At 54.3% G+C, this 23,813-nt stretch overlaps 1 protein-coding gene across 1 annotated transcript in view; it reads right to left on the bottom strand.

Annotated features, from left to right (window-relative positions):
• Positions 1-20,713, bottom strand: part of ttn.2 (titin, tandem duplicate 2) — a 158,917-nt gene extending 138,204 nt beyond the window's left edge. The window contains exons 1-37 of the mRNA XM_077617694.1: positions 20,545-20,713; positions 19,800-19,899; positions 19,513-19,716; positions 18,727-19,363; positions 18,343-18,418; positions 18,146-18,271; positions 17,874-17,975; positions 17,264-17,509; positions 17,081-17,185; positions 14,739-14,987; positions 14,590-14,652; positions 9,979-10,237; positions 9,827-9,884; positions 9,506-9,709; positions 9,265-9,407; positions 8,965-9,191; positions 8,587-8,820; positions 8,262-8,503; positions 7,929-8,173; positions 7,451-7,615; positions 7,204-7,372; positions 5,406-7,099; positions 5,045-5,326; positions 4,688-4,954; positions 4,338-4,610; positions 3,965-4,228; positions 3,484-3,744; positions 3,105-3,365; positions 2,753-3,016; positions 2,424-2,684; positions 2,067-2,327; positions 1,721-1,981; positions 1,404-1,548; positions 952-1,120; positions 617-848; positions 244-528; positions 32-157 (exon numbers count right to left, since the gene is read on the bottom strand). Of these exons, the coding sequence (XP_077473820.1) occupies positions 32-157; positions 244-528; positions 617-848; positions 952-1,120; positions 1,404-1,548; positions 1,721-1,981; positions 2,067-2,327; positions 2,424-2,684; positions 2,753-3,016; positions 3,105-3,365; positions 3,484-3,744; positions 3,965-4,228; positions 4,338-4,610; positions 4,688-4,954; positions 5,045-5,326; positions 5,406-7,099; positions 7,204-7,372; positions 7,451-7,615; positions 7,929-8,173; positions 8,262-8,503; positions 8,587-8,820; positions 8,965-9,191; positions 9,265-9,407; positions 9,506-9,709; positions 9,827-9,884; positions 9,979-10,237; positions 14,590-14,652; positions 14,739-14,987; positions 17,081-17,185; positions 17,264-17,509; positions 17,874-17,975; positions 18,146-18,271; positions 18,343-18,418; positions 18,727-19,363; positions 19,513-19,716; positions 19,800-19,890 (9,151 nt within the window). The 5' untranslated portion in view covers positions 19,891-19,899; positions 20,545-20,713. The remainder of the gene's footprint in view (positions 1-31; positions 158-243; positions 529-616; positions 849-951; positions 1,121-1,403; positions 1,549-1,720; positions 1,982-2,066; positions 2,328-2,423; positions 2,685-2,752; positions 3,017-3,104; positions 3,366-3,483; positions 3,745-3,964; positions 4,229-4,337; positions 4,611-4,687; positions 4,955-5,044; positions 5,327-5,405; positions 7,100-7,203; positions 7,373-7,450; positions 7,616-7,928; positions 8,174-8,261; positions 8,504-8,586; positions 8,821-8,964; positions 9,192-9,264; positions 9,408-9,505; positions 9,710-9,826; positions 9,885-9,978; positions 10,238-14,589; positions 14,653-14,738; positions 14,988-17,080; positions 17,186-17,263; positions 17,510-17,873; positions 17,976-18,145; positions 18,272-18,342; positions 18,419-18,726; positions 19,364-19,512; positions 19,717-19,799; positions 19,900-20,544) is intronic.
• Between the last annotated feature and the right edge of the window lie 3,100 nt (positions 20,714-23,813).

The following is a 23,813-nucleotide window of genomic DNA, read 5'->3' as shown; positions in this document are numbered from 1 at the left end:
CCGCGGGCCGCCGCCTCCGCCGCAAACTTACCGTCTCCGCCGACCCTGCACCGGAAACGAGCCGCTTCTCCCTCGCGGGTGGAAGTGCTGGCCAGGGGCGACAGCACCACCGGCGGGTCCACCGCCGCCGGCAATTCCGGAGACTCCGCCTCTGAAACTGACACGGACGCGACCGCCGCTTTGACCGCCGGTCGGAATGTGGGCGCTCCGATCCGAGGTGCGGCGCGAGAGTGGCGTACGTACCTTCCACGTTGAGCGCGGCGCCGCTGGAGGCCACGCCGTAGTCGTTTTTGGCCTCGCAGCCGTAGACGGCGGCGTCCTCCGGGAAGACCTCCACCAGCAGTAGGGTGTGCTGTTGGCCGTCGCGCAGGAACTTGCACTTGAAGCCCGCCGACAGAGGCTGGGAGTCCTTGAACCAGGCCACCTGGGGCTCCGGGAGGCCGCCCACCACCACCGAGAAGCGAGCGGGCTTGCCCGCCTCCGCCGTCTGAGACTCCACGTGACGCAGGATCTCGGGCGCTTCGGGGACTGGCGGGGGGGAGAGCGGCGAGAGCGACGTCAGGCCTGCGGCTGGCTGCATTTACCCCCCCCCCCGCCCCACCCCGGCCGGACCTACCGTTGACCCTCAGGCTGACGCTGCTTCTGTTCTTCCCGGCGACAAAGGTGTACTCGCCGGCGTCACTCCGGAACGTCTCCGAGATGGTGAGACGGTGGAGCCTTCGGATGGCGGCGTAGCTGAAGCGCTCCTCCGCCCGGAACTGGATCTCCACGCCGTTCTTCAGCCAGCGGCCCTCTACGTCGTCCTCGTTCACCTCGAACTCGAACGTGGCCCGGTGCCTTTCCAGCACCTGCGAAATGCCAGGCGCCGGCCGGCCGGCCGGCCGGCTTTCAGCTTTGGCTTTTGGGTCCCGTTCCCGTCGGCGCCACGGCGGCCCGGGGGCGGAAGCGTACCGCCACGGTCCGTTGAGCGGGCTCGGAGATGCGGACGTCTCGGCCTTCCACGGCCAGCCGGGCCTTGGACACGCTGGAGCCGGCCACCACCGAGAACTCCCCGGCGTCGGACATGCGCACCGTCTGGATCATCAGGCGGTGGACGTACTTCTCCGCCGTCACCACGAACCTGCACACGGCGTTTGGAAATGTAGATTACAATTACATGTATTGTTTTAGGGTTGTTATTTTTGGAACAGGTTTGATGGGTGACCAATGACATAAGAATAATGAGGTTGAATGACTGGCAACTAAAAAGCCCAACTGAGTGATGGGGGGAAAAAACTTATTTGTTGTGATGAAAGATGGGGCTCTACTCTTACTATTCGCTCAATAAATGTTTGAAGAGGACGGCCCGGCGGCCGAGTGTTTAGCGTGTCGGCCTCACGGTGGGGGTCCTGGGTTCTCCTCACCTCTCCTCAGACGTGTCCAGCTCCTGGCCGTCCTTCATCCACACCACCTGGACGTTGGGTTCCGACACCTCGCATTCGAAGAAGGCCTTCTTCTTCTCGGTGATCTTGACGTCTTTGATTTTCTTGGTGAACTCGATGAGACGAGCTAGGCGCGGGAAGGAAGGCGGGGTTTGGGTCAGGCCCGGTGGTTTCCAGTTACCATCCGTCTCCGGTCACAGTCTCACGCTAAACAGTTTTCATATACGCGGAGAAGGCGGCCCGGCCGACCGTAGCCGGAGCCCTAGCCTAGCGTACCCTAGCGTACGGCAGCTACGTACCTTCCACAAAGAGGTTGGCGGCGCTGGCGGCGGATCCGGACACAAACTGGTACTCTCCGCCGTCCCCAAAGTGAACATTGCGAATGGTCAACGTGTGCGTCAGCTGCCGGCTGCGCACCTGGCATCTCTCCGACGACTTGATCTCCACGCCGTTCTTCAGCCATTTGTAGGTGACGCCCTCGTGGTTGACCGTCACCTCGAAGGTGACCGTGTCGCGCTCCTGGGCGTTCAGGTCTTTCAGCATAGACGTGATCAGGACGGCTGGAGGAGGACAACCACAGACGGGTGGGGTTAAAGGCCAGGTGGCGACGGGCTCCAGGGGCTAACGGAGTGGCGCCACTCTTACGGTTGACGGTGAGCGTGGCCGACACGCGGTCGTTGCCGCAAACAAAGGTGTACTCGGCCGAGTCGGCCCCGCCGGTGTTCATGATCTTCAGCTGGTGGAGCTTGCCCTGAACCACCAGGCGGAACTTGTCGCTCATCTCGATCTCCACGCCGTTCTTCAGCCAGGTGGAGGGCACGTTGAAGTGCGACACCTCGCACTCGAAGGAGGCCGCCTGGGTCTCGGACACCGTCACGCTCTTCAGGGCTTTGGTCACGCGCAGGGCTGAGGAGAGACCAGGACAACAACAAAAAACGTTGGCCCTCTCGTCCAACGCCACCCTCCTCCTCCTCCTCCTCCTCCTCCTCCTCCTTCTCGTACCTTGCACGGTCAGGTTGGCCACGCAACGGAGGTGTCCCGCCTGGGCCACGTACTCTCCCTGGTGGGCGGCGTCCACGTTCCGCAGGAGCAGTTTGTGGGCTTTTCGCTGGGCCAGGATCTCGCAGGAGTCGCCCGGCGTCAGCTCCACGCCGTTGAAGGTCCAGCGGACCGGCACGTCGTCGTGAGACAGGCTCATCTCGAAGGAGGCCGCCGCGCCCGCCAGGCAGGTGGCGTCCTTCATCTTCTTCACGATCTTGATGGCTGCGCGTGGGCCAAAGCGCGTTGGGACCCCAGTTGCAAATGAGACGGCGGTCCCCCACCCGACTCACTTTCCACGTTAAGTCGAGCGCTGGCCGTCAGCTTGCCCAGCTGGAAGGAGTAGACGTTCTCGTCGCCGGCGTTGCAGTTTTCCACGCGCAGCGAGTGGACGGCCCCGTCGGAGACGAGCCGGTACTTGTCGCCGTCCTGGAGCTCGGTGCCGTTTCGCAGCCAGCGGACGCCTTTGACGCTCTGGTGAGTCAGCTCCAGCGTGAACAGCGCCGAGCGCGTCTCCGTCACCGTCTGGTTGCGGAGCGTCTTCTTGATCTTCACGGCTGCGCGGACGACCCATCCGGTTAAAGCGGAGCCGAAAGAGGAGCGCTCCGAACCTAACCCCCCTCCCGCCCTACACCAGCTACGTACCCTCGACGCGGAGGTTGGCGGAGGTCTTGGAGCCGGCCACCCGGTAGCTGTACTCGGCGACGTCGTACGGGCGAGCGGCGACCACCAGCAGGCGGCGCGCGTCCCCGTCGACCACGCTCCTCACGTTGTCGTCGTGCGCCAGCGGCTTGCCGTCCTTCAACCACTCGCCCTCGGCGTCGGCGTTGGCCACGCGGCATTCCAGCTGCGCCGTCTGCGACTCGGCCACAGTCACGTCCGTCAGCGGCTCCATGATGGCGCCGCCTGGAGGGAACGGAAGGAAAAGTCAGTGGGGAGATTTCCAAAATATACCAGCAAGCACGCCACCGAGTGGGCAATTTGTGTCAACGCTAAGGAGATTCTTTTTTGGATCCCGACGTACCCGAGACGGTGAGCTTGGCGCCGGATGTCTTCTGTCCGGCGTGGAAGCCGTACTGTCCCTCTTGATCCTTGGCGGCGTCGACGATGGTCAGCGAGTGTGTCTTGTCCTTGGACTCCATCTTGTACTTGGCTCCGGCTTTAAGCGGCAGGTTTCTGAAGGTCCAGAGCGGCTCCACGCCGGCGTGAGACAACTCCACCCGGAAGGTGACCTTTTGTGACTCGGAGCACACTTTGTCCTCCATGTGTTTGACGATTTCTACGGCTGCGGATGGCAGACAATGACGGACGGACGTCAGGAGGAGAGCCACCACGGCGTGGCGGATCGATTGAACGGAGTCAACAAAAAGTCCTTCGAAGGACCAAAATGTAACGCGGACCGACGAAGGGAGCGTCCAAAAAAAGTCTGTACGACGACGGATCTTTGAATGGATCGGCGTTGGATTTTTCTACGGAAAAGTCTTAAATAAAGCGGCGGGCCTTACGTTCCACGGTGAGGTGGCAAGCGGTGGAGACCTTCCCGACCAGCAGCTCGTAGCGTCCTCCGTCGGAGGCGAAGGCTCGAGTCAGGACCAATCGCTGTTTGGCTCCCTTGGCCACGATCTGGATCCTCTCGTCGGCCGCCACGGGCTGGCCGTCCCGGTACCATTTGACCGAGGCCACGTTCTGAGCGGAGATCTTGGCTTCCAAAACCGCCTTGGTGCCTTCCGTGCAGCGGAGGTCTTTCAGGGAAGCCACGATTTGGATGGCTGCCCGGGCGACAAAGACGGGTCAAGGCGGGGAAATGGCTCGGGAGGGCGGAGGGAACAAAGGAGGCGGCGACGGCAGCAGAGGCGGCGGCGGCGGCGGCGGCCTTACTCTGAACAATGACTTTGCAGGAAGTGCTGATGAAATGGCCGGGAACCTCGAAGGAGTACGAGGCGGCGTCCTCCGGCCCGGCGTTCTCCACCAGCAGCTTGTGGACGGCCTTGTCCACGACCATGTGGACGCGGTCCGAGGCGTTGACGGCCTGCCCGTTCTTCTTCCAGGTTCCCTCCACGTTCTCCTGAGAGAAGCGCACCTCCAACTGAGCGATGTCGCCCTCGCAGACGGTCAGATCGCTCAGGGGCTGCATCAGAGTCACCGGACGCACTGGAGACAGCCACCACGTTAGGACGTCGTCCCCCACTCCCTGGCGCTCGCTCGGTCGGGCCGTCCAAAAAGCTTACGTTTCATCTTCAGGGAAGCGCTGGTCTTCAGGTCTCCGCACACAAAGCTGTACTTGCCCTGGTCCTCCTTCTTGACATCTCTGACCGTCAGGTTGTGTCTTCCCCGCCGGGAGGACGTGGCGTACTTGCCGCCGTGGGAGATCTCCCTGTCGCCGAAGAACCAGCGGCCCTCGGCGTCCTCGCGAGACAACTCCACCTCAAATTCTCCCGAGTAGGTCTCGGGGACCTCCGTGTCCTCCAGAGGTTTGACCAGCTCCAGCGTGGCACCTGAAAGCGGCAGATCTCGGTCAAAGCAAAGTCCGAGCGGAGCCCCAAAAATTGGAGGGATGGGACGGGACCGGTCTGGGGATTTCCCACCTTCCACGTGAAGTCGGGCCGCCGTCCGGACGTCGCCGTCGTCGACCAGCGCGCAGGCGTACTCGGCGCTGTCGCCGGTTTGGACCGTCAGCACGGACAGGAAGTGGACCTTCCTGTCCGAGTGCATTCTGTATTTGTCTCCGGAGAAGATCTCCTGGTCGTTCTTCAGCCATTTGACCTTGACGAAAGGTTCGCTGGTTTCGCACTCAAAGGTCACCATGGTGTCCTTCTCTTGGGCGCTGGCGTCCTCCAGGTTTTGGGTAAAGGTCACGGTGGCCTTGCCTGCCGAGGTAGAGAGAGAGAGAGAGAGAGAAATGAACTGAAGCTCCGGAGTCAGGCGCGAGCCAGCAAATGAACGTACCTTGCACCAGGAGGAAAGCGTGGCTGGAAGCCTCCCCGGCGACGTTGACGGCCTTGACCATGACGCTGGCCGAATCTTCCGGGGTGACGTCTCGGATGACCAGCTCGCACAAGTTGTCTTCGGGCCAGTACCAGTAGACGCGCTCCGTCTTCTCCACTTCCACGCCGTTCCTGAACCACAGGCACTCGGGCTCGGGTCGCCCCACCACCCGCAGTCGGAAGCGGACCTCGTCCGAGGGGGCCACCGTCCTGCTGGTGATGCGTTCCAGGATCTTGGGCGCTTCCATGCTGGGGGATAACTGCAACCTCTCGGCTTTCCAGCCGGGGATGGACACCTTGCCCTGCTCCTCCAGCTTCTTCCTCTCCGCCTCCTCTTTCTCCTTCAGGTGGTGGAGCAGCTCGTCCTTGGTCTTCTTCAACAAGTCCTCGTAGGAGTCGTCCCTGCGGCGAGCTTTCAACTCCACCGCCGAGATGGACTCGTAGAAGCCTTCTTCCGTCCGGCGCTTGAACTTGCTCTTCAGCTCTTCCGACTCCTCCGACGTTCTCTCGCGAACGATCCTCTGCGTCTTCCTGAGTTTCACCACCTCTTTGTCGGGCTCCTCCGCCTTGGCCGCGCCCGAAGCGGCGTCGACGACGCCGCCGCCGGACTCGCGCGGGGGCTCGGCCGCCTTGGCTTCCGGGGCGCGGCGCAGGACGGCGCGGAAGTCCTCTCGCTGCGTCACCTCCAGTTTGACCGTGTGCTCCGCCGTGCCCAAGGGGTTGTCGGCCGCCAACCTGACCTCGCCCGTGTCGTAAGACTTGACGTCCACGATCTCCAGGTAGTAGATGCCGTCGTAGCGGAGCCGGTAGCGCTTGCTCTTGCGGATGAGCTGTCCGTTCAGGTACCAGTTGACCTTGGGCGCGGGGTGACCGGTCACCCGGCAGCGGAATCGGGCCACTTCGCCCTCCAGGACCCGAGCCGGCTCGGGGAGCAGCACGATCTCCGGTTTGTTCTTCTCCGTCTCCTCGTCGGCGCCGACCCCGGCCGGCGCGCCCTCGTGAGCCGCGCGCTCCATCTCCTCGATCCTGTGGAAGCCCTTCCTGCCCTCGGGCAGCTGGCTCTCCTCCACCAGGCCCTTCTCGTCCTTGACGATGAGGGTGGCCGAGTTCTGGTCCACCCCGAACTTGTTGCTGGCCCTGCAGGTGACCACGCCGCTGTCCCGGGCGTAGGCCACCTCGTAGTCCAGGCTGCAGTAGCCGAACTCGTTGACCATGCGCAGGCGGTTGGCGGCCTCCAGGGGTTTGCCGTCGTGGAGCCACTCCACCGTCATGGTGGGGTCGCCGATGGGGGTCAGCCGGCACTCGAAGTGAGCGGGGCCGAACCTCTTCATGCGGACGGAGGTCAGCTTCTTCTTGAATTGGGGTTTCTGCTGCTTCTCTTTGTCGTAGAGGTCGCCCTCCTCCCACTGCTCCTGGCCGTAGCGCAGGTGCAGGGGCTCCAGCTCGGGGGCGGCGATCTCTTTGGCCTTGTAGGTCCCCTTGGGGATGACCAGCTTCCTCTCGGCCTGCGGGGCGGCGTAGTCCGCCTCCACGTTGACCCTGCAGCGGGTGGTGTCCCTGCCGGCCCTGTTGATGGCCGTGGCCGTGTACCAGGCGCTGTCTGAGCCCGAAGCGGACGAGATCTGAAATTTGGCCTCGCCCTTGGTGCCCTCGATCCTGAATAAGGAATGTTGGGGGTGGGGGGGTTATGGTTAGGGTTAGGGTGGGAACCATAATTAGCTCCTCCCTTTTTGTCAGCGGTAGGGAATGAGCACACATACTTGATTTGCGGGTGCTTGTGCGGGGTCACGATGTCACTGTTCTTCAGCCACACAATGTCAGGCAGCGGGTTTCCGATGGCCTTCACGGCCAACTCCACCAGCGTTCCCTGTTTGACCGTCATGTTCTTCAGCTTCTCCACGAAATGAGGCCGCGTCAGGCTCTCTTTTGCTGAAGGTGGGTCGAGAGGAAACAAAGGCTCGACGGACGGCAGAACGGAGACGGAAGAGCGCGGCGGGCGACGCCTACCTTCCACGCTCAGCGTCACCGTGATGGTGGTGCGCCCGGCGCGGTTGTGAGCCACCACCGTCCACTCTCCGGAGTCCTGGGGCGTGGCCGGAATGATGATCATGGACTGGACGCCGTCCTCCTTAATCACTATCTTGTGAGTGTAGTCATTGATGACTTGTTGTCCTGAAAGCAAACGGCAAAGTCAAAAGACGGCGGATATACCCAAGATTGCTCCTTAGCTTTTTGACATTTGAGTGACATTTCAAAACTCCCGACGGCATCAAAATGCGTGCCGTTCGACCGGTTCCTTCGAGAAGGAACAAAATGAAAACGGAACCGAATGGAGGCCGAGGACCAGATAGCCGGGAAGGTCAACCCGATCGGGGATAGGCCGGAGCCTATCCCCGCTGACTTTGGGCTTTGTTAGATCAGGTACACCCTCGATGGGTCGCCAATCCGCCGTGGGGCACACGTAGAGCATTCCATTTCCTCTCACCGTTGTGGAACCAGTACGTGTCCGGCATGGGTCTTCCGACCACCTTCAGGTCAAATCTGGCGGTTTGCCCCTCGGAGCATTTCAGCGAAGTGGGCTTCATGACAAAGACGGGCTTGTAGAGTCGCTCCAGCTGAGCCTCGTCCGTGTCGTCCAGCCTCCGGGCGGGAGAACGTCCGGGGGAGCGACTGGGAGAACGGCTGGAGGAACGGGCCGGCGAGAAGCTCAGAGAGCGAGGGGATTCCGAGCTGAGGACGGAGCACAGAGTGGCCAAAGGGTTACTAGGTATTGGGTTACTGGAACCGCCCACCACGGACCCTCCGTCCCGCCACTCACTGGATCCTCTGCGCGGCCGGCTGAGGCGTGAATCTCCGAGGCGAGGCGCTTCCGGAAGGTTCCACGTAGAGCTTCCCGGAGCTGACGGCGTTGCCCCTGGCGTTGCTGGCCAAGGCGGTGTACACGCCTTCGTCCTCGGGCAGAACGGCGGCCAGGCGCAGGCTGGCGTGTCCGTCCGAAAGGACCTCCAGCTGGTAGCGTCCGACGGGGCCGATGCGCCGACCGTCTTTGTACCAGGCGATCTGTCGGCGTCGGCGGCCACCAAAGAGTTGTCGTTTGCGTTTGTTGTGAGCGAGTCGAGCGGCGGTCCCGGATTGCTCCTCACCTTGGGGGACGGCACTCCGGCCATCTTGCAGTGGAAAGTCACGCCCATTCCCTCCACGATGCGGTAGTTCTTCACCAGGGTGTCAAAGGTGGGAGGCACGGCCCGCTCGTCCGGAGCGCTCGCCACCGCCATCTCCTCTCCGTCCTCCCTCAGCAGTTCCGCGTAGGTAATCCTCAGGATGCGGATCTCTATCTCCTGCATGATCCGCTCTTCGAAGGCAGAAATGAGGAATTCCTGCAGGAGGGGCGCCACAGCAGTCGGTGAGAGGTGACCGACCCCGGCTGCTGGCTTCGGAGAGCCACGGTCTAGTAGTGGAATTAGCACTAGGGAAGCTTCCGGTGCTCCTAAAACAGACGAGTCAAATGCTGGCGGAAGTACCGTTTCCGAGACAAAGCTCATCGGGGTGGTTCCTCTCCTGGACGCCATCTGGTACCCGCTCACGAGCAGGGAAGACTCCTCCGCCGCACCGGCGCTTGCGCTCACGGCGCTCACGGCGCTCACTGTGGTCACGGCGGTCGCTGTCAAGGCGCTGGCGGTCACGGTGCTCGCCGTCACTTCCGTTTTATAGGTGGCTGCGTGCAGTTTCACGTAGGCTTCGTACTCCTCTGCGGACACAGAACGTTGAGCACCGATGGGTCGGGCGCCCTGCGTCCGAACGGGGGCGAGAGACGGCCTTACCTTCCTCCAGCAGACTGATGGAGGCCGAGGCTTCTCCGTGTGAATTCTTGGCAAAGACGGAATATTCTCCGGCGTCGTCGGCAAAGGTCATGGATATCTCCAGTTTGCATTCGCCCGTCTCTCTCTTGTAAGTCACTTTATATCTGAAAAGGGAGCAAAAATGCCGTGAGGGATCCGGGCCAATCGGAGCCTTCCTCCAACGCTTCGGTCGTTTGGAAGGAGGCGGACTCCGGCACCCCACCTGTATCCGGTGGTGAGAACGACACCGTTCTTCTTCCACATCACGTGAGGTTTGGGGTTTCCTCCCACTTGGCACACAAAGGCCACGCTGGCACCCTCCACCAGCTTCTGGACCGTGGGCTTGACGGCGAAGAAGGGGGCGGCGGGCTCCCCCGCGCTCACCTCCGCCGACACCGACAACGACTCCGTGGTCTCGACGGTGACGCTGATGGACGGAGGGGGGTTAGGCGGAGCGGCGCCCGGCCCCGAAGCCGCCCGGCGGAGCCCCGGGTGCCGCCCCGGCGGACGGAGCCCACCCGCGCCGCGATGCCCACGGACTCACGTTTGCTCCCGGGCCACTTCCCCAACGGTCTCCTCTCGGCCTTCCGCCTCTTCGGACACTGCGAGAGAGAGAGGGCGGTGACGAGGGCCGCCGCCGATCCACGCCCCCTTCGGCGGCGGCGGCGGCGGCGGGGCCGGGCCGGGGGCGCTCACCTTTGACCAGCAGGTAACAGGAAGTGCTGACGGTTCCGAGCTGGCCGGTGGCGGTGCAGGTGAAGCGGCCGCTGTCCTCGGCGAAGGCCTCGCGGACCAGCAGCCGGGCGCGGCCATCTTGGTAGCTGATCTGGAAGTCGATGGAACTCTCCATCTTGAAGTCCTCGCGGAACCACGCCACGGTGGGGGCGGGGCGGCCGCGGATCTCGCACTCCAGCGTCACCGACTCGCCTTCGGTCACCGTCAGGTCCTTCAAACCCTGAACATCAGAAAGTCTTTGAATCAACAACGTCGCTTTCCAAAAGTGGCAACAACAACAACAACAACAACAAAACACCGAATTAGAGGTAAGATCTTGAGCCCGAACTTGTGTTGGCTTCGCTGAATGTCGTAGTCCAAGGGTGTCAAACTCGGTCGGGTTGGTTCGCGGGCCGCAATAACATCAACTCCATTTCATATGGGCCCAACCATTTTAGATATATTTAGATTTTTTTTACATTTGATCATAAGAACTGGATCAAAAGCCCTAAATATTCAGTTTTTTCATAGATATAAAACTGTTTATCTCAAATAAACAGTTTTATATCTATAAAAAACTGAATATTTAGGGCTTTTGATCCAGTTCTTATAATCCAATTAAAAGAAATATCTTATTATATCTAAAATGGTAATCCTAACCCTAACCCTTTTTTTCTTAGTAAGGGAAAACATCTAATCATTTGTTTTTCATTTCAAATGGTAACCATTTTTTTTTTATTATATTCAATAATAAAGTGGAAAACCGAAAATATTTGCATGTATTCATTTTTAGATTTTACAAAATGCTTTTTGACCTAAAAACACCAAAGGAAAAAATGGATAAGAAATTGCAATTATTGATTTCAAAAGGGGAAAATCAGGAAATATAATATACATCTATATGAAATAGGTTAAAAAAAGTTTTGAACTGGCTTTGACAGTTTTTACCAGGCAGATTTTCATTTTGCAAGCCATGACTGTACTGTCTAACTTACAACTATGCCTTTTCTTCCTACTGTCACAATGAAATTTCCCGAATACGGCTTGAATAAAATTATCCAATCCAATCCAATCCAATGCAGCACACACATAGCTGACAAACTTCAACCAGCAAGGGTTGGGCTGCAAGAAGCACCTGACGCCAATCCACTGATTGCACTTGCAGGACACTAGTATTGCAGAAAGCAGAAACCTCTTTAGAAGTTGAAACCAAAGCACTCACTTTGGCCCCTTTTTTTTAAAAATTTTGCCCAGCCATGTTAAATAAATGCCTAGTCTTATGGGACGTTATTATGTCTTCTTTCATATATGTCCAATGCTTCAATTTCTTCGAGGCACTCGCTCACTCTTCAATGGTCAAAAGTTAGCACTTTGATCCCCCCCCCCCAAAAAAAAAGTCTTGAACTGGTTGCTTTTTGTTTTCCAAGTCATCCACCACAGACATGGGTGACAAAATTGAAGCAACAGGGGTTGGGTCGCTGTGGGTGGGGACGGGGGGGGGGGGGGGAGCTTTTGGCTCAAGTTATCCGGCACCGACCGAGCTGACTGACAAACTTGAAGGAGAGGGAGGGGGTTGGGCTGTGTGAAGCAGCTGACTCCAATTCACTGATTGCACTTGCAGGACACTAGTATTGCAGAAACTTTCCTCTTTCGAGATTGAAACCAAAGCACTCACTTTGGCCCCTTTATTTAACATTTTGCCCAGCCCTGTTAAATAAATGCCTAGTCTTATGGGATGCTACGTCTTCCTTCATATGTCCAATGCTTCAATTTCTTCGAGGCGCTCGCTCACTCTTCAATGGTCAAAGTTTGCACTTTGATGGCCCACGTTTGTAATAGGTTAAAAAAAAAAAGTCTTAAACTGGCTGCTTTGTGTTTTCCGAGCCATTCAGCAAAGACAGCTGACAAACTTGAATCAACGGGGGTTGGGCCGCTGTGGGTGAGGAGGAGGGGGGAGCTTTTGGCTTGAGCCATTGAGTAGTGACCGACTGACCGAGCTGACTGACTAACTTGAAGGAGGAGCGGGGGTTGTGCTGTGAGAAGCAGCTGACTCCAATCCACTGATTGCACTTGCAGCACACTAGTATTGCAGAAAGCAGAAACCTCTTTCGAGGTTGAAACCAAAGCACTCACTTTGGCCCCTTTATTTAACATTTTGCCCAGCTAGCCCTGTTAAATAAATGCCTAGTCTTATGGGATGTTATGTCTTCCTTCATGTGCCAATGCTTCAATTTCTTTGAAGCACTCACTCACTCATCAATGGTCAAAAGTTTGCACTTTGATGGCCCATGTTTGAAATAGGTGAAAGAAAGAAGTCTTGAACTGGCTGCTTTGTGTTTTCCGAGCCATTCAGCAAAGACATAGCTTACTGACAAACTTGAAGGAGGAGCGGGGGTTGTGCTGCGACAACCACCTGACGCTAATCCACTGATTGCACTTGCAGGACACTAGTATGGTACAAAGCTTTCCTCTTTAGAAGTTGAAACCAAAGCACTCACTTTGGGCCGCACAGACATAGCTGACAAAATTGAATGGACGGGGGCTGGGCCGCTGTGGGTGAGGAGGGGGGGGAGCTTTTGGCTCGAGCCATCCACCACTGACCGACCGACTGACAAACTTGAAGGAGAGGGAGGGGGTTGTGCTGTGAGAAGCACCTGACTCCAATCCACTGATTGCACTTGCAGGACACTAGTATTGCAGAAAGTTTCCTCTTTAGAAGTTGAAAACAAAGCACTCACTTTTGGCCTTTTTTTAGTTTGCCCAGCCCTGTTAAATAAATGCCTAGTCTTATGGGACGTTATTATGTCTTCTTTCATATACTATGTCCAATGCTTCAATTTCTTTGAGGCACTCACTCACTCAGTCATCAATGGCCAAATGTTTGCATTTTGATGCCCCTCCCCCCCCCCCCCCAAAAAGTCTTGAACTGGCTGCTTTTTGTTTTCCAAGTCATCCACCACAGACGGGTGACAAAATTGAATCAACGGGGGTTGGGCTGCTGTGGGTGGGGAGGGGGGAGCTTTTTGCTCAAGCTATCCGGCACCAACTGAGCTGACTGACAAACTTGAAGGAGAGGGAGGGGGTTGGGCTGTGTGAAGCACCTGACTCCAATTCACTGATTGCACTTGCAGGACACTAGTATTGCAGAAAGCAGAAACCTCTTTCGAGGTTGAAACCAAAGCACTCACTTTTGGCCTTTTTTTTAAATTTTGCCCAGCCCTGTTAAATAAATGCCTAATCTTATGGGATGCTACGTCTTCCTTCATATGTCCAATGCTTCAATTTCTTTGAGGCACTCACTCACTCACTCATCAATGGTCAAAAGTTTGCACTTTGATGCCTCATGTTTGAAATAGGTTAAAAAAAAGTCTTGAACTGGCTGCTTTGTGTTTTCCGAGCCATTCAGCAAAGACATAGCTGACTGACAAACTTGAAGGAGCGGGAATAGATGGGGGTTGGGCCACTGTGGGTGAGGAGGGGGGAGCTTTTGGCTCGAGCCATCCAGCAGTGACCGACTGACCGACCGAGCTGACTAACAAACTTGAAGCAGCGGGGGTTGTGCTGTGAGAAGCACCTGACGCCAATCCACTGATTGCACTTGCAGCACACTAGTATTGCAGAAAGCAGAAACCTCTTTCGAGGTTGAAACCAAAGCACTCACTTTGGCCCCTTTTTTAAAATTTTGCCCAGCCCTGTTAAATAAATGACTACCGTATTTTGACGACTACAAGGCGAATTAAAAGTCTTAAATTTTCTCCAAAATAGACAGGCCGCCTTATCATCCAGTGCGCTTTCTATATGGACCAATACTAAAATTGTTCTCACCATAAAATAAAATAAATCAGTCGATAGGGTACACCAAGTGTGTCAGACTCGGGTTGGTTCGTGGGCCGCTTCAACGTCAACTCGATTTCACGTGGGCCAGACCAAATGATATAATATTTTGATTTTTTTTAATAAATGGATTAGAAGAACTGGATTAAAAGCCCTGAATATTCCGTTTTTTATAGATCTAAAACAATGTTTATTTGAGCTTTTTTTATATATTTTTTTAGATTTTACAAAATGATTTTTGAACTAAAAACACAGAAAAAATGGATTAAAAAATGACAATTATTGATTTAAAAGGTGGAAAATCAGGAAATTTAATATACATCTATACTTGATCCTAAAATAGAAAGTTGGCACTCATGATTGACTTTCCCGGGCGGGCCACACAAAATGATGCGGCGGGCCAGATTTGGCCCCCGGGCCGCCACTTTGACACGTGTAGTAGTCAATGTGGCGCTCTCCCACGAGAGCAAAAAGACTGGCTGAGCAGCCATTTAAACACTTAAAATGGTCAAACATCTATATTATATTATAAAAGATGTAAATGTTCATACGTACAGTCTTGTTTAACTTAGATTTGGTTACAAAAGACGGCCTTTCATCTGTTATCATCAATCACCCATTTTGCATCTTGGCCAGAGGAAGAACAAATTTGGTTGGGATTTTTGTTCCCCGAATGTCGAGTCGCGACAAACACTTTTCGCTTCACGGCAAAAGGACGATTTGATGTTTGGCGCCTGTCTGTCAAGAGTCCGGACTTACCGAGACGAGCGTGGGGGGCTCGGGTGCCTCCTGCCGGCCTTCGGCAGACACGGCGACCGCCTCCTAAAAGAGGAAAAAAGACGCTGACAGATGTTGTCGACGACGATAGGTCAGGGGCAGGGGGAGGGGGGCGGGGCCGTGGGACAAACCTCAGGCTCCCAGTCCTCAAACTCCTCCTCGGCGTAAAGCCCCACTGTCCGCGACTCAAACTGAGTCTGGAAGGCGACCGTCTTAAAAGGGGGCGCCACACGCTCCGCCACGGCCGTCGCTCCCGCCGCCGCCACCGCCCGGCGAACCGGACTGGGCGAGTGCACGGGCTTGATGACCTTTCTGGTGGCCGAGGGTGACGACAGCTCTTTGTGCAGGGTGGCCATGGCCGAGCCCGCCACGGACACCTGCTGAAAAAAAACAACGGCGGTGAGTTGTGGGGAGGGGGATGGGGGTGGGATTTTTGGCTGGATGGGTGTGTGGAGGGGGGGGGGGCGCTTTGGCTGATGGAGTGCTTCTGTTCATGGAAGTTTACAAGTGCGGTATTTAGTGCTATTGATTTGGGAGGATACACTAGCATCTATTTGCACGGGTGTCAGACTGGGGTCGGTTCACGGGCCGCTTTGACGTCCACTTGATTTCACGTGGGCCGGACCATTTTAGATAGAATATTTAGATTATTTTTTTTATAAATGGATTAAAATCCCTGAATATTCATTTTTTTATAGATCTAAAACAATGTTTATTTGAGCTTTTTTTAAATATATTTTTAGATTTTACAAAATGATTTTTGAACTAAAAACACAGAAAAAATGGATGAAAAAATGACAATTATTGATTTAAAAGGTGGAAAATCAGGAAATGTAATATACATCTATACTCTTCATTTGAATTTGATCCTAAAACAGAAAGTCGGCACTCGTGATTGACTTTCTCGGGCCGAACAAAATGATGCGGCGGGCCAGATTTGGCCCCCGGGCCGCCACTTTGACACCGGTGATCTATTTGCAACAATAAATATGACTCAACTCTCGTTTACTACGACTACTAATGATTGATGTTCCCCTTATTAAGCAATTCAAAAAAACAAATGCAACGCGGCTCCTGGAGCCTATCCTAGCTCAATACGACTACCAGGCGGGGACACCGTGAATGCCTTTCCTATTTCTGCATCCTCACCCACTTGCTACTGTGACAACGAAATTTCCCGAATACGGGACGAATAAAATTATCCAATCCAATCCAATCCAATGGGTGGCCAGCCAATCACAAGTGCACAAGGAGACAAATGACAACCATTCACAGTCACGCTCATACCAGAGGACAAATTAGATCTGGTATGAGCGTGACTCTAATTATTAGAGCAGAGGAAACCGGAGTACCAGGAGAAACCCCACGCAGGCCCGGGGAGCTCTCCGGGGAGCAAATAGCAGTATGAAAATTCGTATAAAAACAACGATTCCCCCATTCTTATGAATGTCTAGCGAGTTGCTTACTCTTAAGACAAAGAACCGTGCCTTTATGTTGACCGGAAGAGCTGCGGTCGTCACGTCGAGCTAGCTGCTAGCTGCTAAGATAGGCCTCAAAGCTAAATGCTCTTCGAATATCTTATCTTGCTACGGCATTGTTCGTCGAGGATTCGTCAAAAGCAAATGGAATTCCACAAGAGTTGACTCTTATCTGAAGGCTTATATTGTCTTTCTTGTGTAAATATCATGCTTATGAGCAAAGTAGGACGAGGCTAGCACTCGTAGCCGTCGCGAGCTAGCAGGCTCGCTTCGTGTACTAAAATGAGGTTGGTTCACGAATGCTCGGCTATTTGGCTTACTACTCACACAAACTGTCATTCGTTCAACACTTTCGTTATGTTTCGACGACAATGACTTGAAAGCGCTATAAAATATATTATTACTTCAATGAAGCGTTTCATTCATTTATTCCTATGGAATGCGATTTTTTTTGGGGGGGGGGGGGGGGGGCAATAAAAATTGTACAATGAGTTGAAAGCGCTATAAAAAAAATATTTGTACTTCAATGAAGCGTTTCATTCATTTATTCCTACGGAAGGTGAATTATTATTTTTGGGGGACCAATTAAAATGGTATATTTGTTCTTCTACCGCCGACAGCCCTACACTATATACAGATATAGACTTAGTAGTATTTGTGATTTACACCTTGTATCTGGCCTGTATGGGTTGCACTGTACAAGATGGAAATAGTAAGGTTATAAATATTTCTTTGAGCACAATTTATTTTGTACTCTCTTTTAAAGTGTCATCTTGGGGCCGATGAACGTGGCAATGCGGGTACATTATAAATACATAATACACATGTATAAATAGACAGGATAAAAAATCCTATAAAATCAGTCACTTCAATAATAACTGCTCCAAGTCTAATTATTATGATGAACTTGGTGTCTGTTCTCAACTGGTGCCGGTCATTTTTTACCCCAAAACCTTCCTCCATTTTCCCCAAAGTAAATATTCCGCCGCGCTCACCTCGTGACTGACTTCGGCTTTGGGGACAGAAACTTTGGCCACCGTGAAATGCGGAACCGGGGCCGACGGGACGTCCGTCCGCGAGGCGCCGGCCGTCCACTCCATCTGCGGTGGGACGGAGGCGGAGCGTTGAGGTTAAACGCGCTCCACACCTGGATGGCGACGGGAGCCGAGCGTGCTCACCTGCGAGCTCACCTGCGCGCTCACCTGCGAGCTCACCTGCGAGCTCACCTGCGCGCTCACCTGCGCGCTCACCTGCGCGCTCTCCCTGACCGTGACCTGGGCGCTTACGGCGGCGGTCGGAATAGGTTGGGGCGTCGCCATCTTGGTCTCCACTTGCTTCTTGACCTCCAGCACGACAAGCTCGCGCTTGGCCGTCTCTGTCGCGTGAAGCGCCTCGGCGGCCTCCATTTCCGCTTGCTCGCCAGCCTGCGGGCGGCCACGCAACGGATAAGCGTCAATTCAGCTTTCTCTCACTCTTTGACATTGAAGATTTGGGCGGAATTTTTGTTCCATTTGAGCTATAAATTCACCAAATTCATCGCCCGGTTTTTGGCCCAAAACGTAACCGGTTCAGCAAAGTTTGACAAAACGTCACTATTTTTACCCCCCCCCCCCCCCAAAACACCCCTAATTGGCAGTGACTCGAATCCGAGAGAAGCGTAAATACCACAGGAAGTCACCTGTAGACGCCCGCCAAAATAACAGCAAGTTGACCCTTTTCAAACATGGCATTTTCAGATTTTTTTTCTTTGAATCGCGCTCATGTCGCGTTCTGACGGAGGGCGGGTACCTGTTCGGCGTCAGGCGGGCCCCGGCGGACGCGGGCCTGATCCACGGCGGCCACCACGGTGGCCACGGCAACGCTGCGACCGGCTTGGGACGTTTGCTCCACCTGCGGGTCGCAAGCACGAATGGGTGGGATGTCCGAGACCAGCCAGGTCAACATTTGGAAGGTGGCGGGCCTCTCTCCGAAGGGAAGCGTAACTACGACGAGCACGCGGGCTGGCGCGGAAATGAAACGGGGGGCCAAAATCCCCCGTAAAATGCTTGTTGCCGGCTCACCTCTCTGCCGGCCGTCACCTGCCGCTCCCACTGTTTGTCCACCTTGGTGACGGAGGTGACCCCGTAGCCTTCCAGCGCGTAGTCGTCGCGCTTCCACGGCGGCAGGACCTCCGACGACACCGACACCTGCGACGGTCGGCCACGTGAGCGGGACGCCGTTAGCCGCCGGCGTCGCCGCCCGCGCCGCTAGTACTCACCTGCTTGCGGGTGACGGCGGGTGACTTGACGGGTCGGATGGGCGAGACGGACAGCCGGGTGGAAGGTGAAACGGATCTGGGGGCCCAAGGAATCCCTTTCAATTTGCGGCAATTACAGCTGCTCTGACGTGACTGCAGTCTAGTGGAATTTCTAGCTAACTAGCGCATGCTCAAGTGGCAATAGAAAGCCAATGATTAGCATGCTAGCTGAAGTCCACCATGGCCATTAGCCCCACGGGTGGCTGAGGAAGGAAGAGCATTTGGGATCTCCTTTCTCTACGAGGTCTTTTCCCTCGCTTTCTGCGACGGACCCGTGTCCGAAATCTGCCAGCGCCATCTTTTAAAAGTGGCCGGCCGTGCTTTTCCGTTCGCCCGGCCGCTCACCTGACGGGGGCCGGCGTCGGTCCCTTGACGTGTCGGACGGGCGACGGCGACTGCTGGCGCCCGCCGGTCACCTTGCTCAGATAGGAAGGAGGAGATCTGGAAGTGGGTTTGGGCGGGACCCGCGGGGGGGTCCTGCGAGTCACGTGGCGAGTCACCGTCCCGCTCTCCGCGCGAACCTCCGTCACGGCGCTCCGGAAGCCCATTTCCATCTGAGGGGAGGCCCAACGGTCACCGGTGGCGGCGGCCCGGGCGCCGACGCGGACGCGCGAGCGGAGACCGACCTGTCGGCTGCCCGAGACCAGCACGCTCTTGGTGGTGGTTTGCTGGGCGCGGGGGGCCTCTTCCTCCCCCTGCACCAGCAGCTCGGCGGTGGACGTGGCCCGACCGCTGGCGTTGCAGGCCGTGGCCGAGTAGGTGCCGGAATCCTCCGGAAAGGCCTCGGCGATCAGCAGGTCGTAGCGCTCGCCGTCTCGCTGGATGGAGAAGTCGGCCGAGCTCTGGATCTCGGCGCCCTCGCGGTAGAACTTGACGTCCGGCGCCGGGATGCCCGTCACCTGCACGCTCAGGCGCACCCGACTGCCCTGCCGCACGGTGGCGCTCTGAAGTCTCTGAAGGAAGTTGGGGGGCGCCGTCTCCGCTGAGGACACACCACGAGAGCTCGGTCTCAAATTAGCCCCGCCATGAAAAACGGATCCAAATCGGTCATCGTCATTTTTTTCAAATTAAAAATATGGCAGAAGTGGAGGTCTCACGAGAGGAGGATCCACTTTTTTGACAAGAGCTCACCTGTGACCAGGAGTTCGGCGGTGCTGGTGGCTTGCCCGGCCGGATTGGTGGCGCGGACGGAAAACCTCCCGCCGTGCGCCTGGCTCACGGCGTCTACGCTCAGAACGGCGCGGCCTTCGCCGAACGAGACGTGGACGCCGGGCAGCGCGGCGGCCGACAGGACCTGGCCGTCGCGGAACCACGACACTTCGGGAACGGGGACGCCTGGACGGGGGGGCTGGGTTAGTCAAAAAGGCCTGGGCCCGGCCCGGCCCGGCTCGACCCGGCTCGGAGGAACGCGGCCTTACCGCTCACTTGCGCCTGGAACGAGGCGGCACTACCCTCTAGTGCCACGACGCTCTGCAGCGGCTGCGTGAAAGTCGGCGCTTGTGTCGACATGGCGCCTTCCTTGAAAAAAAAAAAAAAGGAAAGGCGGCACACCTTCAAAACGGCTCGGTCGGATCGACGTTATTATGATTCCCGCAACGGTTGGTTAAACTCATTTCCAAAGTTGGAAATGACTTCTATATCCTCGGCGATGGCAATGGAGGCTCCCGTTGGCGTGTGTCCGCTGGGTGGAAAAGCGCTTGGTGGCCCTTTTTGAGAAAAGCCCTGTTTTGACCATTCACCGGCTTTCTTTTCTTGTGGCGGAATATTAGAAAGAAGGCTTTTGAAACCTATGTCCGATTATTATTATTAGATGGAAGGCTTTTGAAAGCCTAGCGGATGCTTTTCTATAAATAATTGTGCTTGGAGTCATCCCCAGAGCCCAAATTAAACCTGTCGCAGCTGTTGCGTCTCGTCCTACGTGAAAGCCTTCTCCTGTTGGGGTTGGAGGGGGGTTGGGGATGGTGTTTGATAAGCAAAGGACACCAGGAGCCAAAAATAGCCTCTGACCCACCACGCCACACCTCACTTTGATTGACAGGCAGCATGTGCCCCGAGCCATTCCCTTAAAAAGTCATGGCGCCCCCGGACGCCCTCCCGTCCGTCTATTCTGGGAAGCCGTGGGCCCGACGGGAAAGTCAAAAACAAAAACGGTTAGGTACTTACTTGTTAGCGCAAACTAGGGTGCCCGGGGGGTTGGGTCGGGGGGGACGGAGGTACCCAGGAAGGGATGGTCCTCGTCCCGCTTTGCTCCTCGGAAAAGTGGCAAATGTCCCCCGAAACAAAACTACCGGCCCGACTGGCGAGTAGTTTTGCCTGCGTCCGGACCCGGGACGCTGACCCTGCTCGGAAGGGTCGGCGGCTCCGGCGGGGGGCTTTATACCCCCGTGACGTCGCCTCCGACCCGTGGCCCATTGGTTGGCGTGCCGTGATGATGGGAAGGGGAGGGGGTGGGGGGGCTTTTAGGGGTTTACACAAGTGTCCCACCTGACAGCTGCTCCTATCCTTAAGATGACTGAGTGACAGGTCTCACGTGGAAAGGAAGCACGGCCTCGGTTTTTGTTTTTCTTTTTCCTCCAGAAACACATGCGCTGGAGACCCATCATCATTCCGTATCAACTCAACCACAGTCTCTGATTGGACCCTCGTCTATGGTGGAGATAGCAATGATGAATAGGTTAAGACCTACCGTATGCATGCATGTATGTGTATGTATATGTGTGCTTATATATGTATGTATATGTATATGTGTATATATATATATATATATATATATATATATATATATATATATATATATATATATTTCAGCAACATACTTATTTTGTTATATATTTACTCATGTATTTATTTATTAACCCACTTCTTACCTATCTATTTATGTCTAAAATGCCTTTCCTATTTCTGCATCCTCTCCTTCTTGCTACTGTGACAACGAAATTTCCCCAATACGGGATGAATAAAGTTATCCAATCCAATCCAAAACGATATGTCATCAGAGCAGCAGTGATTTGGTGTCACTTTCTGATGATTTGGGGGCACGCTGCCCAGTTATCTACTTTTCATTTTGGGTCCCTTCTGATGATTTTAGGGCGGTCCGGCCCACCAGTCACTTCCAGTACATTCTCATGCCATTTGAGGACATTTGTGTTTGTGTGTGTGTGTGTGTGTGTGTGTGTGTGTGTTGGGAGGGGTGTCATAAATGAAGAGGGAATAACTGAAGAGAACGACATAGTATAGTAAGGCATTTTTCTTTTAAAAAAAACGACATAGTTTTGATTCTATTTCAGGCTGAAAATGTCCGTTCGACAGAAGCAGTGGACACGGGGATGCTCACTGTCAAAGCCACTAATGTGTACAGCCGACGCATGCATTTCGCTCACATTTTTCTGCTGAAGAAAGTCAAGTAGATCAGTGGGAGATTTTCCTGAAAAATCATCCATGGCATACAATCAGTTCCGTTCTTAGCCGACCGATGCAGATCGAAAAGTGTTCCGTGGCTCTGCGTTAAGATGGAGAAGGCAGCATGTGGGAAACTTTTCTGGTATTCTCCAAACTTCTGCGTGGTCTTGCAATCTGCTCCGCATCTGGCAAATCATATTGTCCAGAATCCTGTCGTGAAGTTGTTGGTAGTGCGCGCGATAATCTTGCGCTTGACCTCTTGGTGCGCTTGGAGCACCCGCACTGCGTTCGGTGGGGTGGCCTCGTAGATTTCCTCATATGGGCTCAAAAGGAAAAAAAACGGATGAAAAAGTGACAATTATTGATTTAAAAGGGGGACAATCATGAAATATAATATACATCTATACTCTTCATTTGAATTTGATCCTAAAACAGAGTTGGCACTCGTGATTTACTTACTTGGGCCGCACAAAATGATGCGGCGGGCCAGATTTGGCCCCCGGGCCGCCACTTTGATGCTTGCTACGGGGATGCTATATTTTCCTTCATGTGTCCAATGCTTCAATTTCTTTGAGGCACTCACTCACTCATCAATGGTCAAAAGTTTGCACTTTGATGGCCCACATTTGAAATAGGTCCAAAAAAAAGTTTTGAACTGGCTTTGACAGCTTATACCAGGCAGCTTTTCCTTTTCCAAGGCATCCAGCAAAGACATAGCTGACAAAGTTGAATCAACGGGGGTTGGCTCGGTGTGGGTGAGGAGGGAGCAGCTTTTCGTTTGCAAGCCATTCAGAAGCGACCAAGTTGACAAACTTGAAGCAGCGGGGGTTGTGCACGAGAAGCAGCTGACTCCAATGCACTAATTGCACTTGTAACATACAGGAGTTGCTCTTTCGAGGTTGAAACCAAAGCACCCCCGCACTCACTGTGGCCCTTATTTTGCCCAGCCCTATTAAATATTATGGGATGCTACGTTTTCCTTCATATGTGCAATGCTTCAATTTCTTGCTCTCAAAAAAACCTTTGAAATAGGTCCAAAAAAGTCTTGAACTGGCTGCTTTTTGTTTCCCAAGTCATCCAGCACAGATATAGGTGACAAAGTTGAATCAACGGGGGTTGAGCCGCTGTGGGTGAGGAGGGGGGAGCTTTTGGCTCAAGACATCCACCACCGACCGACCGACCGACCGACCGAGCTGACTGACAAACTTGAACCAGCGGGGGTTGGGCTGCAAGAAGCACCTGATGTCAATCCACTGATTGCACTTGCAGGACACTAGTATTGCAGAAAGTTTCCTCTTTCGAGGTTGAAACCAAAGCACTCACTTTGGCCCCTTTTTTAAAATTTTGCCCAGCCCTGTTAAATAAATGCCTACCGTATTTTCATGACTATAAGGCTCACTTAAAAGTCTTACATTTTCTCCAAAATAGACAGGGTGCCTTATAATACAGTGTGCTTTCTATATGGACCAATACTCAAATTGTTATCACCATAAAATAAAATAAATCAGTCGATAGGGTACACCAAGGGTGTTGGACTCGGGTTGGCTCGCGGGCCGCTTTAACATTTCACGTGGGCCGGACCATTTTAGATAGAATATTTAGATTTTTTTTATAAATGGATTTAAAGCCCTGAATATTCAGGTTTTTTATAGATCTAAAACAATGTTTATTTGAGCTTTTTTTAAAATCTATTTTTAGATTTTACAAAATGATTTTTGAACTAAAAAACAGAAAAAAATGGATTAAAAAATGACAACTATTGATTTAAAAGGGGCAAAATCAGGAAATGTAATATACATCTATACTCTTCATTTGAATTTGATCATAAAACAGAAAGTCGACACTCGTGATTGACTTTCCCGGGCCACACAAAATGATGAGGCGGGCTTGATCTGGCCCCCGGGCCGCCACTTTGACACGTGGGTTAAAGCAACACTCAGTCTTATCGACGCTTGTTTAATTCAGCAGAGCTTGCAGAACTAATTGCAAAGGCCTTGAGGCACATTTCTGACCCTGGCAACAAATAATGGCTG

This window comes from Stigmatopora argus, chromosome 13 (genome assembly GCF_051989625.1).
Source record: "Stigmatopora argus isolate UIUO_Sarg chromosome 13, RoL_Sarg_1.0, whole genome shotgun sequence".
Classification (NCBI taxonomy): domain Eukaryota; kingdom Metazoa; phylum Chordata; class Actinopteri; order Syngnathiformes; family Syngnathidae; genus Stigmatopora; species Stigmatopora argus.
The sequence above is the reverse complement of the archived record's forward strand: the minus strand, read 5'-3'. Positions and strand labels throughout refer to the sequence as shown.